This window comes from Zeus faber (assembly GCF_960531495.2).
Source record: "Zeus faber genome assembly, chromosome: 22".
NCBI classification, from domain to species: domain Eukaryota; kingdom Metazoa; phylum Chordata; class Actinopteri; order Zeiformes; family Zeidae; genus Zeus; species Zeus faber.
Window position 1 is genome coordinate 5,795,920 of NC_137209.1, and position 15,993 is coordinate 5,811,912.

General features: G+C 47.4%; 1 protein-coding gene across 1 annotated transcript; it reads right to left on the bottom strand.

Annotated features, from left to right (window-relative positions):
• Positions 1–1,975: 1,975 nt before the first annotated feature.
• Positions 1,976–15,823, bottom strand: mmp14a (matrix metallopeptidase 14a (membrane-inserted)). The gene is made up of 10 exons (XM_080023632.1): positions 15,370–15,823; positions 7,484–7,632; positions 7,258–7,380; positions 6,520–6,827; positions 5,901–6,062; positions 5,343–5,482; positions 4,970–5,108; positions 4,624–4,774; positions 3,977–4,092; positions 1,976–3,611 (listed from the first exon to the last, which is right to left on the bottom strand). The coding sequence occupies exons 1-10, from the start codon at positions 15,457–15,459 to the stop codon at positions 3,292–3,294; spliced, it is 1,698 nt and encodes a 565-aa protein (XP_079879758.1). The 5' UTR covers positions 15,460–15,823; the 3' UTR covers positions 1,976–3,291.
• Between the last annotated feature and the right edge of the window lie 170 nt (positions 15,824–15,993).

Consider the following 15,993-nt stretch of genomic DNA (forward strand, 5'->3'; position numbering starts at 1 on the left):
CAAGCTTTTCCCCCCGTGCAGCCTGCATCTATGGTCGCAGAGCTCTTAACGTAAAAAAAAATAAAATAAAAGTGCGATTTCAAAGCCCGGGACGAAAGAGATGAAGGATCTGGAACTGCTTTTCCTCCGCACAGGAGAGGTCCGAGACAAGAGCGAAATACCAGGTGACAAGGAGGGAGGAGTGGACGGCCGGAGAGAGAGAGAGAGGGGGGGGGAGAGAGAGAGAGAGAGAGAGAGAGAGAGAGAGAGAGAGAGAGCGAGAGAGAGAGAGAGAGAGAGAGAGAGAGAGAGAGAGAGAGAGAGAGAGAGAGAGAGAGAGAGAGAGAGAGAGAGAGAGAGAGAGAGAGAGAGAGAGAGAGTTTGGCAGAGAGTGGGGAAGTGGATGAACAGATGTGAGTGAAATAAAATAAATCTGCAGCACGGAAACAATATCTGTACAGTGTGTCCGTAGCAGTGAAGCAAATTGACTTTTATTCAACACTCGTGTACAAATCCGGACAAACTACATCAAGTCTGAGTTTTTTGCTCATTTCGAATAAAATGTCATGTTCTGTTAATCCCTGGGTATTTTGCCCATCCCTGATTTTGACCCCACCATCGGTGGGCGGGTTCCCGAGTTGCGGGGCACTGAATCAGAGTGGATTATTGCTTAAGTAGAGGCCTCATATACGTTTGAGAATGACAAAAAAACAAAACAAAACATAATTTATGTAACGTTTCATCTTGCATCATGATAGAAGTCTGCCTGGAGGTTGTTTGTTTTTTTTCCCGTTGGTGGCGTTTCTCTGTGTGTAATTCACTTCCTGGTTCAGGGTTCGATTACCTCATTGTTTATAATAAAGGAAGTTGGAAGGAAGGGAGGAAGAAAGAAAGAAAAGAAAAAGAAAATGGACGAGAGATACTTGCGGTGAGAGGAGGAATGGCGGCTCGTAAAAAGAAGAACTTTATTTCTGTGGGTGATGGAACAGGCGAGACAGGAAGAAGGCTTTGGTCAAACCGTTGCACCGTTTTTCAGCCTCTCTAATGTTTTGCACAAATATGCGTTCGCACGCGCGCACACACACACACACACACACACACACACACACACACACACACACACACACACACCAGCCCAGTTGGAGTCTGTAAGTCTGTGTCTGTGTATATGAGCTAGGGACCTCAAATAAAAAATAAAGGTTTCAAGAATTCCAGATGCAGTTAACAGAACTCAGCTGGAACAGCGCTCTCTGAAGAAGAAGAAGCAGAAGAAGAACGTGACCATTCCATCATTCTTTCCACCCCTTTCCCCGAGACACATGGCCTCTGGTGCCGTGCCCAAAACAGCCCCAGTGTTCGCGGGGCTCCATGCAGCTCCATCTGGAGCCGCCCGTCCAAATGGAACCGCGGCCGAGCGGGACTGCGGGGCGGGGCGGGGCGGTGGGGACGTCGTCGTGTTGACGACCAGACGACCTTCCACTCTCGTCTTCACGAAAAGTTACACGGTAATACCAAGCTGTGGATCACTGGTGTGTGTCCATGTCTGGGTGTTTTGTCTGGGACCTTGCTGCAATCTATTTGAAACATGCACCCTTTCCCGTTTCTGATTTGCAACTTTTGTGAAGTTAGGTACTAACCCGCCCCCGCAGCCCGCATGGCGTCCATATTAAAGATGATAGGAAATACCTTCATTTTGTATATCTTATCTAATCCAATACAATAGTGAAAACAGACAGAAAAAACCCAACTGTATTTCTTTTTATTGATGCCATTATCATTATAAATATCATTACTATTATCATTGTTACCGCAATCAATTCGAATAGTCTTTTTGAAACGTGTAAAAACAAAACAAAACAATGAGCACCATTAGAATCGTAGTTTATAAATAAATGTCATCCAACATTGAGAAACAACCGGGGTGCTTCGAAGGTACACAGAACCACACTCCCCCGCCCCCCCCCCAAACCCTGCAACACTCCCCTCCCCTCCCCTCTCTCTCTTTTCACAATCACCCCAAACACGGAATGGGAACCGGGAGCCGCTTTCACCATTGTCACATTACGCCGCTGTCCAGCAGGACTCCAAATGACAATGCAACAAGAAACAAAAATGAAGACAAAACAACGCTATGATCCAAACTTTGCCAAAAGAACAATAATAACAATAACCATAGTTATAATAACAATAATCAGCCATAGAAAATGAGTATAATTGGAAAAATTAAAACAACCGGACAGTATTAAATCGAATAATTCGGACAGGCTTTTATTTCCGTGGTACCAGCGTTTTGGAATTTCTTTAACGGACACCGATATGAACGTGTCTGCTATCTCCTCGCCCTCAAATTTGAACTCACTCGTCGGCTCACAAAAAAGGTTTCCGTCGACGCACATTTTGAGAAGTCTACGTCAATCCTGTTCGCGCCCGTCGCCACGGGCACGTTGCCCCGCGCCGCCGATCTCTATCCGCCGCACGTGGAGGTTTGAGCGCCACGGAGGTTTTGCGGGTGGACCATCTTCTCAGGGCAGAACGCTGGAAACGAGAACTCAACACGGGGCGGGAAAAAGGACAATTATTTAACATTGGAAACTACCGATCAAGTGATGGATTTCAGCTTGGGGGAAATAGTCGAAACGAATGAATTTCCAACTGAAAAACAAAACAAAACAAAACAAAACAAAAAAAAAAGTTTTACAATCAAACGGGATTTTCAGAGTAAATGTCAACATGACAGAATTCACCAAAAAAAATAAAAAGTTTACGGGGGGGGGGCTGAAAACGTATTCGGACAGTATTCGGACAGCTGTTGAGCTGGAGTCGTCAAGTTAGAGCCGGGCAAGAGATGCTTTTTTGGATGTGGCAGAACCAAAAAAAAAAAGAAAAAAAAAAGAAAAAAGAGGGGCGAGACAAGTTTTGTTGATTTGGACCAGATGGTTGGCAAGGCGGATTATCGCCTGCGCCGATTTCTCTTTTCCCTTTTCTGAACGCGAGGGTGTGCGTCTGTTCCTAATCACACAACAAAGAGCAGTACATGTAAAAAGTTAACATACAGATACGCATTTCCTGATTTGGCTTTAAGTCTCTCTCTCTCTCTCTCTCTCTCTCTCTCTCTCTCTCTCTCTCTCCGGTGGCATTTACAAACCAGAGCAACCCGGACACGTCATAACTCCACCCTCCCCCCATTCCGCCGTCTTCCTTCCTTCCTTCACGCCGGGCCACGATTTGGTCTCTGATTTCCCCTCCCAGTCTCTCGTCAGGCACCCTTTTCTTTCTTCCCGCGGCAGTCCTGTCTGTCCTCCGCGTCGCCGTCTACACCTTGTCCAGGAGAGATCTCTGGCAGTAGAGGAGGCGTCTGGGCGTGCCGTACTTCCTGAAGAACAGCAGCGCCCCCAGCGTCAGCACCACCAGCACCAGCAAGAGCAGAGGGATGACCACCGCCGCCGGCCCGGCCCCGCCCTCCGACTCGTCCACCTCGATGACAATCACTTCCTCCTCCCGGCCCTTCTTGGGCTCCTCCCCCTCGCAGCCCACCCACTCGCTGAGCACCGACTTGGGGTAGCCAGACTCCACCTTCATGTATTGGTTGTTGAACTTCCAGAACTTGTTGGCTTTGTAGAAGTAAGTGTAAGCTGGACGGAGCAAATGGGAAAAGGGTGGGGGTTACACAAGTGTCAAAAAAACCCCAAAATAAATCAGTGACAGTGGTGACTACAGTTCCCCCTCCAGATGGCTCAGTCCGGACGCCATTTTACATCCTGTCCTAAATAACAAAGGTAGAATAAACTAGTTTTACTGCCAGGGCGTGTTTGGGAGAGGTATTCCTCTGTGACGTCACTAAACCCACGCCGCAAAAAGAACACACTCTCAGGAGGAACCCTTCAAAGTTTGCACAACAGCCTGACAATGTCGGCGATAAACGACCCGCTTTCTCTACATTCGCAGTTTGGCTTCTCTGAAGCCACATTGGGACGCTGTGATTTCAGGGCACACTTACATCCGTCCTCGCTCATGATGGCGGCTTTGATGTTGTCCGGCGCGCCGTTCCACATACTGATGGGCTTGGGGTAGTCTTTGTCCACGGTGCGGGTCTGCTCGTTGAAGCGGAAGTACCTGGGGGATTTGGGAAAGGACGCCGTTGACATTTTGACTCGGAAAAAGAGGAAAGGGGGCAGACAGATAAGGGGGGCAGACAGATAAGGGGGGCAGACAGGGGCCGTGGTCAGCCAGAAACGCGTCGCCTCGCGCAGCGTCGGGCTCCAACGACGGATCCGCCGCGTTGCCGAGTTCACCGCGGCCGCTAGGAGAGGGGCCGGGAGACGCAAGTTTTTTTGTTTTTTTTTACGCGGTGTTGTTTTGTATCTTTTGTCTTTTTTTCAAGATGAGTCTTGGATACAAGTGGAATGGAATAATCACTACCATGCATCGTCTATGCTATTATTTAAAATATTTTGGGGGAAGGGGGGATATTTTTTGGGGCGTGGAGCAGTAATACAGTTTATAAGCTGTAGATTAGTTCCATCACACTGCAGTTGGTTGGAACAACCTTGGAGGAACGACGAGGTCAACCAGCGAGAAGGAAGAGAGCTCTGCCCACCAAGGCAAACCGCTCGTAGTCTCGCGCAAGAGCCGACAAGGACTCACTTGGCTCCTCTGAAGAAGAAGGTCTGGCCCGTCGGGGTGTAGAAGAGGGCGGCGTCCACCCTGTCCTTGGGAAGACCAGTGCCCAGGTCTCGGAGGCTCTTAGGAGAGTCCTTCTCCATGCTGGACTCGGAGAACACCCAGTAGCTGTCACCTGGAGGGGAGGGGGAGATAACAAGCCACAAGGGTGGAGTAGAAACATCAGAGAGAGAGAGGGATGAAAAAGAGATGGCGGAGATTGACAGAAGGCGGTGACCAGATGTTGAACACTAACGACGCCGCTTGGATCTCTCGCCAGCGATGACGTGGCCGTGGTCTGGTTCTGATCTTACTCCCAAACGCAACCTACCCTTGAAGAAGATGAATTTCCCGTCGTCCCTCTCATAGGCGGCGTTGATGTTTGAAGGCAGGCCCCTCCAGAAGTGACCGATGGGCATGGGGTAGCCTGGCAGCACCTTGTTGTTGCGGACACGCCAAAGCCACTTGTCCTGAGCACACGGCGGATGTTGGAATAGGAATCGCAAGAAGTTTGGCTTATTTTTGGGGGTTCTGTCATTTGGAGCTACCAGGCTTTAAAACCAATGGGGCAAATTCCCAAAAACCCTTACATTTGCCTACGGTAGGTCCACAAAAACAGGCCTTTTGGAAAATCGAAATTTGAAGTTGTATGTGTGTGTGTGTGTGTGTGTGTGTGTGTGTGTATATATATCCATTTCGGATACCTTGAACACAAACATCTCCCCTCGAAGGACGGCGATGGTGTCAAAGTGGCCCTCGCAGATGTCCGGGCCGTGGCTGGGCCGGTCCGGGTTGGAGGGCTTGGTGGGCCGCGGGGGAGGAGGAGGGGCCCCGGACTTGGTTCCTAGCGGATGAGATCAGGGCGAGGCAGGGATGTTATTTCTTCTCGTGCAACAAAGCGCACAACGCGTACTTCTATTGTATCAAAGCTACCGCTCCTGAAGCAGGACTAGCTCCTAAAAATGCTTTGATTTTGAGTGCTGGTGTCCCACTGTGAACTCCCCCCCAGCCTTAATCCCTTAAATCTCTGAGGTTGGAAATAATTGAGGGAATTGAAACGAGAGCTGGAGTTTCAACTTGGACTGGACTTGGTCTGACATCATACTTCACACGACCATACAATCTCATATCCTGGAACTCATTGGAATTCCGAAACACTGGGATTTGTAATTCCTCAGCAGCTACAGTGTATGTCTGCATTGTATAAAACAAGGCCCCGTGGCTTTCATCTTCCTGGGGACGGGAGCATCATGAGCGTTTACCGTAGATCGCCTGGATCCCCCTGCGGTCGTCGTCCGGGAGCTGGAAGTTTTCCGTGTCCATCCACTGGTAGAAGGGGGCCATGATGGCGGAGGGGTTGTTGGAGTGTTCCAGACCCAAGGCGTGGCCGAGCTCATGGACGGCCACGAGGAACACATCGTTACCTAGAGAGAGGAAGCGAGAGACAAAAAAAAAAAAGGGAGAGGGAGGGTTAACTTTGAATAACCCAAGTGAAGAATGCGACTGAAGATCTCCGCGGCAACGCGGGACAGAGAGCGAGCAGGAGGAAAATTGCAGAGCGCAGAGGGAGACGGTAACGGGAGATGAGTAAAAGTCGGCCCCAGTGCCAACGTCTAGACACATCCTGGAGGTAATGGCAGGATTAGGTCAATTACAGGTTTGAAACAAGGCCGCGAAAACACACGGACGTCTTTAGCTTTCGTCCATCGGAGTCAAATAATGCAATTTTCTGAACTCTGTAGACTGCTGGAGTCAACTCCTCGACCTGCTCGGTCATTATATCCACATGACTGATGATTGTTCCCCGAATATTTTCACGTGTGTAAATATCTTGGCAAAGCCGCAAATAGTCAACCCCGACTTCTGCCTCCCTCCACTTACCCCCCTTGTCCACGGCTCCGGTGGTCCACGGCTCGGCGAGGTCGAAGTGCGTGTCGCCGCCGATGCCGTGGCCGGGGAAGTAGGCGTGGGCAAGGAAGCCGCCCTCGCCGTCGAACGGCGTGCTGTCGCCGTGGAAACCCTCGGAGAAGGACAGCATGATGTCGGCGAACTTGTCCACCTTGTCCCGGATGTGGCTGTAGGGGATCTCCCGGAAGGTGAGCGGGATGGCGCTCTCCCACACCTTGAAGGCCTTGCGGATGGCCTCGTAGGTGGCGCGCTCCCCCACCTTCGGCGTGTAATTCTGTATGCTGTGGTGTGGGAGGGGGACAGGAGAAATGGGATGTCAGGAAAAAAGAAAAGGGTAATGGATCCCCTGGGTAATCAAGATGTGTGTGTGTGTGTGTGTGTGTGTGTGTGTGTGTGTGTGTGTGTGTTGTTTTCGGCAAATGAGAAAAATACAACATACAAAAGTCGCTTCTTAAAAGGAGTCCACTCTGTATTCCTGATATTGAGTGTGCTGTCAGGGATGTAGTCATCACTGGCTGTTAGTCAGATATTGGTGTATTATGTGTGTATTATCAGAGTAAAAAAAATCTGATTTTGAGAGCCCGAACATGCCTGATAATCACAAAATCCCCCCCCCCCCCCATCCATCTAGTCACATCATTCAGTCCCATCCGGGGAATATTAAACGGTGTAGTGACTAAGGCTGTTGGTGGATTGAGGACGTCCCCGGACCTGAAGGTGACTTCCGTCTTGTCCCACTTCAGGCCCTGGACGGCGTATCTCTTCCTCCTCAGGTTGGTCTTCAGCTCCGGGCCGAACTTATCTGGGACGCCGCACCGCGGTCGGCTCATCGCCCTGGGAAGAGATCATGAAGAGTTGTTGTTTTTTTGTTTGTTTTTCAATTCTTTGTACGTACAATGTGATTTCTTTGTGTGAAAATGCTTGGACCGGGACTCACTTTATCGTGTTGGAATCGATGGAGCCCGTCACGGTCAGCCCGTAGAACCTCTGCATGGCCACGATCGCCGTGGCGACCGACTTAGGGGAGCGGATCGCCTGGGCCTGCACATCACCGGGAGGCAGGTAACCGTACTTCTGCAGCCATGCCTGGGAGACAGAGGACGAGAACACCCATTTTACCAAAATATTCCACAGCACTGTTCTCAGTGGAGAGATTTGGTGTAAATTTCTTCTTTGTCCAGATGTTGAATTGTCTTCCCAGCCAGAAAAGTCAGCTGAAGGCGCCCATTGGGTCAAAAGCAGAAGCTGCTGGTTAAATGATTTGGCTCTTACCGGAGTCGTTTTAGCGATTTGTCGATCAAATTGGCCTTGGAAATAAAGCAGTATTTCCTTTTCGTGAATAATATTCACTTTACTTTAGAAGGTTTCGCGGTAAGTTTCTCGGGGTTAACCCTAAACCCTTACCCTAACTCCTGGTCCTACCGTTTAAAATCATTTCAAAGACATTTTGTCGTGAAACTGGCAAATAACCTTTCTTGCGGAGATGTCATTTTAAAGTTCTTTGAGATTCCACATTTGAGATACAACCTATTGGACAACACAATAGGTTTGCGGTTTGCCATGGGAATACCAGACTTAACAAAATATAGATAAACTGTGTGTACTTAAAGCCTTTACATGCTCTCGGTCAGACCTCCCAGGAGCAACGCAGGAGCAAAATTGAAACATCTGACTCTGCAAAACGAGGGAATTAGCGACCTGTGTGAACCTGTAGGGGCATGCAGGGATCTGGAAACGCTAGAATAGTTCTGTTTACACTGGCATTGCTTGTGCGGTCATGTCACATAGTTAACTTCGAACTACCGACGCATGAGATGCAACACGTTAGGTCTCAAACTTTAGGTAGCCAGAATATTTTGGATTATTAATTAATAATCAAAATATATTAAAAAAATAAGAATAATATATTATTCATATAACATATAATAGAATAAATAACTAAAATAATAATAAAATAATCTATTTGGCCTGACTGTGAACAATTTTTGGGCAGATTCTCTTCTTTTTTTTTTTTTTTTTATCCACCACTGGGCCTACAAGGCTTTGATGTGCACATGGCTATTTTCTGTGTTCACACAATCTTTGACAAGTTCTGAATTCTCTCCATTCAAAACATCGAATAGGTGTCTACATGTTTAGGGATAAGAACATTTATATAAATCACTTTTTTTCTGCTTCGAGAATAAAAAATAAAATCAGAAAAGCTTTTGAAAAAAATTGAAAAAACCCATGACACACACACACACATTATTTACTTATATGCTTTGTCACGTGGTAAAGCATGAGCAATTTGTTTGGGACTGAAAAACAAAATCCTCTTCCAACTATTCTGCATCCAAACACCATGATAATAGTAAGGAACCAATCAAAGAAAACAACCCCCCCTTAAATCCCCAAATATTCACGATAGGAAACTAAAATTAAAAAAAGAATAATAATAAAAGTCTGACTTAGTTGTGGGGTTGTAAGGGGGGATGAGAGAGGAGTTAAAAAGCCAAATAAAACACCACCGATTCTCAAAACAATGATGTCACTCGCAGCCGTGCTGACCCAGAAAACCGCTTGGAGCAGGAAATGGAAATAGTGACATCTCTGACACAGAGTGCTCGACTTTAACCTTGTTCCCTCAAGCTCAAAGCTTTTGCACGTCTTGTCAACAAAACACCTGGAATCCAATCTCCTAGTTGCACGGGCAGCCGGCTCTGTCGTATTTCGCTCCCTCGAATGGCAGTATGTTGTATCTGTATCGTGTCGACTTTAACCAAAGTGTGCCAGGTCTCTGTACCTCCGGGGGTGAGTGTTTTAGTTTCACCAAGTGGCTTTTTTTTACGTGGGTGTATCTTTCCACCCTGGCGCATGTGTGCATATCTATGAACAGCATGCAGTGCGTCAGCACACAGCTCCGTCTCTACCGCAAATTTAGCCGGTGGAATTACCCAGAATTCTTTCTTTAGAGTTCTCAAAAAACCTCAGACATCTCCGCTGGTTCAATTTTGGTGGTCGATTTTATTTATTTATTTGTTTCAACTCTACTTCCCCATATCTTGCAATGTGAAGAGGAAGCGACACAAAGGAGGGATGGGTGTGGGTGTGGGTGTGTGTGTGTGTGTGTGTGTGTTTGGAGGGGTGTGCGCGCGTGTCGCCGGAGGTGCAGTACCTGGCCGGACTTTGCGTGGGAACACACGGCCACTGTAGTCGTGGGGTCGGTCAAAAGGCTCGAGGAACAAGGTCCATTTATGACGGGCTGAAGAAAAGGCACCTTCTCCTCACCCTCATCCTCCCCCGCCCCCAAGCCCACACCCCACTGCGCACATACACACTGAGGGACCCCCCCCCCCCCGGCATGTAACAATGTCTTCTATAATGTCTTCAACCTCCCCCTTGAGTACATCCTTTTACCGATGCACATGTATGTATCTCCTCCTTCCTTCGGCCCAAACACACTCCTCCACACTGTCTGCCTGTCTGTGTGTTCTTCACCTCCACCCCCCCCCACTCACTCTGCTGACTGCAGCCTGTGTGCACTGTGGCTCCGCTGTGGTGACGCGTCTGGCTCTAAAAAAACACTCTCTCCGCTCGGCTGGATGAAAAGTCCCCCCCCCCCACACACCCATCAAGACTTCTGCTTTCTGCTCTCCTCCGCTCCTCTGCGGCCGCCCTCGCTCCTCGCCACCCCCCAGGGGCCCCCCATCCGTCTCCTATTAGGACGCCAGATATCCCAACATGCGCCCCTCTCCCGGAATTCCCTGCGGCCACAGTCAAAGGTGCTATTTATTGTGACTTGTACGTGGCCGGTATTGTCGGCCTTGGGGTGGCTTGGAGGGGTCTTGCTGCCAAGCCATGTGTGGTCAGTGGACTGGGCTGCCGTTTTGACTAAACACACCCCTAGACCTGAGCAGTGTGTGTGTGTGTGTGTGTGGCGTCATCATATGTTGCACGCACGGGCGATGTAAATCCGATGGAAATGCTCATTTTCGTACAGCTGTTCAGTTTGGAAACAGTGCCAAACTCAAGGTCGGCGACGGAAAGGAGGCGGTGGCTCCGCTGTGCCATCAAAATATCATATTTCTCAATGATAACTGGGATCAGGGACCAGAGAAAGGCCTGTTACTTACCCTACGCAAGACAACGCAAAGAGCCACACAAGGGGCGGTTCTCGCGTAGCCAACGTGTTGGGCGTTCAAAACTTTGAAACACTACGCAAAACGTGTGGGGCAATTCCTCACATATACCTGTTTCCCATAGAGCACGCAGTACAAATACGAATCAACAAAAGACACTCGGAGAGGTAACCGGTTTCCGTGGAAATGGCAATGACGGCGGGAGAAGACGAGCGTTTTGTGGAAATGAAACGATTGAGAATACACAATATGTTACATTCGTCCTCTGTAGCCATTTTTAAACACCCCGCTCAATGCTTCCTCCTACCTTTACAGTTTGCGAGCCCGGCAGGGCCCCAAAACGTGTTTATGGTATGAAGCAAAAGAGTGGCGTCAGGTTACGTACCTGCTTGCCTAGAGGTATGTTACAGACCAAAGAGGAGAGCCATTGTGTTGATACCACCTCCAATACACAACTAGATATGATCAACCCCTCCTCAGCCTAGATCTCCTGTCAATGAAACGTTACTTAATAACCTGAACGGTTTCACAACTATGTCATCTTTCCCATCCCGTGAGTGGACACGGAAGGAACCTTAAATTTGGCCAAGACAAATATGACGTAGGACTACCCGATCACGGGGTTAGGAGGATGCATATTTAGTCACAATAGAGTCACACTTCCATGAAAATGAGCTGGCTGCACCATTAAAAAAAACAAAAAAAAACCCCAACCACATGTTCCTGCACACGTTATGAGCAATACAGGAAAGAAATATCCTGTTTTAGCATAGCGGTTCTGACAGGAACAAAGGGAGTCTACGACACTTAAATTGTCATTAAAATTGTACAGTTGTTAGGCCGTCTGTCCACGTTGATGAAGTACAAGTCTGCGTACGAAGTGTTTGGGTATTTTTTATACAGACAATTTAGTTAGCATAACAACTTGGGGTCCTTATCGCCACAGCACCAGGATTAATTTGGCAACACTGGCATACTATGCATTGGCTTGCTTGGTGGTGTTTTAACAGCATTTCAGGCGGCTCTATGAGGCCATATCCAGCAGATCTGCAATGTGTCAAGGTGCTGGAGGGCAACACATTGTTGGTCTCAAGCCGCTGGTTGGGAAATAGAAAAAAAAATACCGCAGTCCCTTTTTTTAAATTAAAATCTTTTTTATTTTTTTAAATTGTATATAGGGAATCTGGTTTTCCTCAGCCAGAGAAATGAGTGTGATCTCTTTCCTGTCCCGCTTCTTTACAAACAAAATGGCAGACAAGATAGACAAGAGAAGGACGGTGACGTGCAACATTTGAGAAGTGAGCGAACAAGAGGTAAAGACATTAGAAGGAGCGGCGGTGGAAGTAAAGTGTGGAGTTATGGGGGGATAGAAATGCGGCCAAATTAAAATTTTCGGGAGTCTGAGTCAGTTGTTCCTGCGGTCCAGTGCCAACGGAAAAAAAAAAAAAAAAAAAACAGAATTCTGGTCATAAGTGACTGAATCTCACATTGCCTTCATTTTTTGGCGTCTGCGACCCACTTACTGTAGCCATCCCACCAAAACCCTGCAATATAAGAACAAAAACTAACCAACAGGTTGACATTCTGATAACATCTCGAACGTTTTTTGCTTTACACTGACAATAGTATATTGTCATGTTTTACCTTTTGTTTTTATAGGGGTTTTCAAATTTGCTCGTCTTGCAGTGGCAAGACGAGCAAATTTGCTACTGCATATAACTAGAAAACAGGAATAATATCTGATCTAAGCTGCATCATTATTGTTTATTGTAGGTTAAGTCAACACACAGTAGACATTTCCATTATTGAGTCGTATTGGGTATAGACTAGTGATGTGTGCAAGTCCTGGTAGTCTATGGTCACCAGGCAAGATTCTGACGGCATATGTAAGGGTTGACTTGGTTGATTGGTCTGCATTGTCAAAGGCTCCAGACCGTTAAGCCTCTAACTCAAGGAGAGCACTCATCGCCACGAGCTCCTCCTAAACATTTCAAATGAAAAAGGCTGCTGTTGAAATCGGGTTTGTGTAATTAAGGGTGTATTCTGTTGGGCCTTCACGGTGAGGGTGTACAGTCGTTAAAGCTACGGCCCCCCCCCGTTTCCCTTGAGTGTAGAATAGATATGACGGTAACCTCTGAAGTCCTCAGCTTTCCATTGAGGCAGATCTTCCTGATTGTTCTGACATTTCTTTGGGCGTGTTGGCTGTCAGAGCACCACACCGCGACTGGAGGGAGAGCTCTCAACACATGCTGATGCTCCATCCACAGCCGTTCCCGGGAAGATACCAAAAATTGAGCCCATGTGTTTTTTGACTCCGTCGATAAAACCCCCGGACTGTGGATCGCCCAGACGCGAGGCATCACATTGCAAACTGATTGATGCTTTTTCCATCTGATGCTTTGGGCTTACTGAAGAATTTTTTTTTAAAAAGGACTTTTCCGTCTCTGTCAGATATGCAAGGCCATGCAGCGGGCCCTGCTTGTTTTCAGTGCTGCCCACTTCCTCTTAGAACCTGGAAAAAAAAATCCAGACGAGGCAAAAAAAAAAAAAAAAAAAAGGAAACCTTGAAACTCGACCCAGATGTTGGAGAGTGCAAAGGTAAAGTTTTCTCTCCAAAGTCTTTGAAGGTCAGAAAATGGCATTATTTCGCTGTGACACAGCCTCAGAGATCCAACCATATCTACTCGACGATGTCGGTGGAGCCTCTCTTCCCGATCGAGACGCATTGAGTGGACTCTTACGACACAACGTGAATTACACCAAACATCCTTCATGTTGAAATTTTCTGTCTGGGTTTTTCTTCCTTGCTCGTTTCACTCAACATTCAAGTCAACCCGGTCTGAGTCAAGGTTCAGTAGGAATGGCACCTTTATCGGAATCCATTCTCGCCCTCCCCTTCATTCACTTGCTCTCCCCTCTTTCGGGTGCAACGGCCAGGCTCGTCTCGGACACTGTTTAAAAAAAAAAAATGTTGTTTTTTTTTTTAAATCCTCCTCTCTTCTTTATTTGGTTTTCGTCAACCTCACCTGCACAAAGACAAACCGTTCTCATAGATCGTGGGTTTTTGTATACGACTGTCCGGTGATGTCATTCAGAACCCATAAATAGTGTTGATTGCCTGTTCTCCACCAGGTCTGAATGCTATGTCTGAGCCTGGTTACAGCCGATTCTCCCGATGGGTGTACACTGACGAAACGCTTGCCTGTAGATAGACAATCTGGGCGAGTCATTGACATAGTATTGTTTCGTGCATCGGAGACGCTTAAATTCACTCTGCAGCGTGATCAATCAATTCAGCATTTCTGCTGGAGTGTGCACGGGTAGCTATGATTTAATGTAGTTGAATGTTATAAATCTGACCCCACAGCTTTAACTGCTGTTAACAGACATGTTTTGTTTACAGCCATTCATCACTTAGCCAGTCTGTCACCATGGGGGGTGGGGGTCTCAATAACTGCTCTGACTCTCTGTCCCGCTCTCTTCCTCTACCCCAGGAGGTTCTAAGTGAATGACCATGTCTGGACTTACTCACTCGCCAGCTGTCTGTGGTCAGTGACTAAAGTCCTCCTTCGTTCCCTCGTGCATTCTGTCTACCAAGATGCAAATACCTTGGGTTGGTGTTCACAGCGCACAAACTTGGGAAAGGCAATAGGTTGTAGACATAAAGGAGTTTTTAGAAAACAGGCAAATGTCCTTTGAAGTTCCCCATTGACTAATGTACGAGTGGTGCCTCGCGTATCATAATTCTTTCTTTTTTTTTTTTTAAACCTACTAAAGGGAGGCTGCTGTTGCAGTGTGTCTGAGTGTGCTCCTGGGACGGGTTAAACAATGGATGTCAACATCCCTTCAGACACCCTCCACTTGTCCGCTCCAATTTTGATCAACTGCTTATTACGGAAGTCGTCAACAAGGTTGGGGACCAGGAACAGGCAGAGATCCAAAAACAGTTACAACACCAAAAGGAAAATTGGCCAAACGCACCTAATCATTTTTAGAGCGCCGGGGGCCACTTCTGGTGACAAAAAGTGTTTTTATGGAAGGTAGATCAGATTGTTGTTTAGTGTCTCCTGCCCTGAGCTTCAAAGCCGGTCGCCTCGAGCCCCAATCTCTTTAGACCGGGTAACCCAATCTTTTTATGGCGAGGCCCTCCATGGGAAGACGAGGTTAAGTATAAGTATACACCTTTTTTGCATGTAATATTGTTTTTTGTGGTTTAACATTTAAACTTAACTGACAAAAAGTGGCAAATCTCACAACAGAAACTAGTGGGCATGACTCAACGACCCATACGGAGGCGCGGATCCCTGTTTGGGAACCCCCTATCCTATACAATATGTCCAGTTTGCAATAAAGGCAAGTTGCACACACACACACACACACACACACACACACACACACACACACACACACACCACTATGGGTTATACTGTATGTTCTATGTGCAGTCCATGAGAGGCAGATGAAAACCCCCTCATACTGCATCACACCGGGCACCACCCTCCATTTCTCGGAACAAAACTCAACAGAGGTATTGAACCTTGACACTGAGCCCCACCCTTGGCCTCTAAAAACAACATGAGTTCCTGTATCTCTCGCCGACAGCGGAGGGAAACACAGAATGGTACATTTGAGACATTCATATCGAGTTAAAAAACAACAACAACATCATCATCATCATCATCACCGTTTAGGCTGTGTTTACCTCAGCTTGCAGGACATTTGCCGTTGCAGAGCTGACCCCAAAACACAGAGCGCAGGTCAGCGTGAGGATCTTATCCGGCCGCAGGAGCATTCTCGCAAATGATTGAAGTTAAAAACAAAAACAAAAACAAAACCAATCTTTTTTTTTTTTTTTTTTTAACAATCCCTTACTAACGTCTATAGAGGGAGCGCAGACTGAAAGTCTCCCCGCATGGAGGCCTACGCTTCTTCACGGACAAGGGTAACGTTTTCCACATGGACTTTTTTTTTTTTTTTTAAGTAAATCCCTTTCGCAGAAGAATTAAAAAAAAAAAAAAGGAATCAAAATACCGAGCTAAAAATAAATAAATAAATAAAATAAAAAAAATAAACACACACAAAAACGAAAAACAAACTCGAGGTGTAAATCGCACTTAAAAGTTTCCTGGTCGTTCTCTGCTGCGCGACGCGCTCAAACCAACTCGACGGGGAGGGAGGGAGAGATGGAGGGAGGGAGGAGAGATGGAGGGAGGAGAGGTGGAGGGAGGGAGGAGAGATGGAGGGAGGAGAGGTGGAGGGAGGGAGGGAGGAGAGATGGAGGGAGGGAGGAGAGACGGAGGGAGGAGAGAGGGAGGGAGACGGGGCC

What these genes read in the sequence shown, in the direction of transcription:
- mmp14a (XM_080023632.1), bottom strand. Translation starts at nt 15,459, where the DNA reads ATGCTCCTGCGGCCGGATAAGATCCTCACGCTGACCTGCGCTCTGTGT. An exon ending in GGGGATCCAGGCGATCTACG is followed by an intron (nt 5,483 to 5,900) that starts GTAAACGCTCAT and finishes CTCATCCGCTAG; the next exon opens with GAACCAAGTCCGGGGCCCCT. An exon ending in CATCATGAGCGAGGACGGAT is followed by an intron (nt 3,612 to 3,976) that starts GTAAGTGTGCCC and finishes TGCTCCGTCCAG; the next exon opens with CTTACACTTACTTCTACAAA.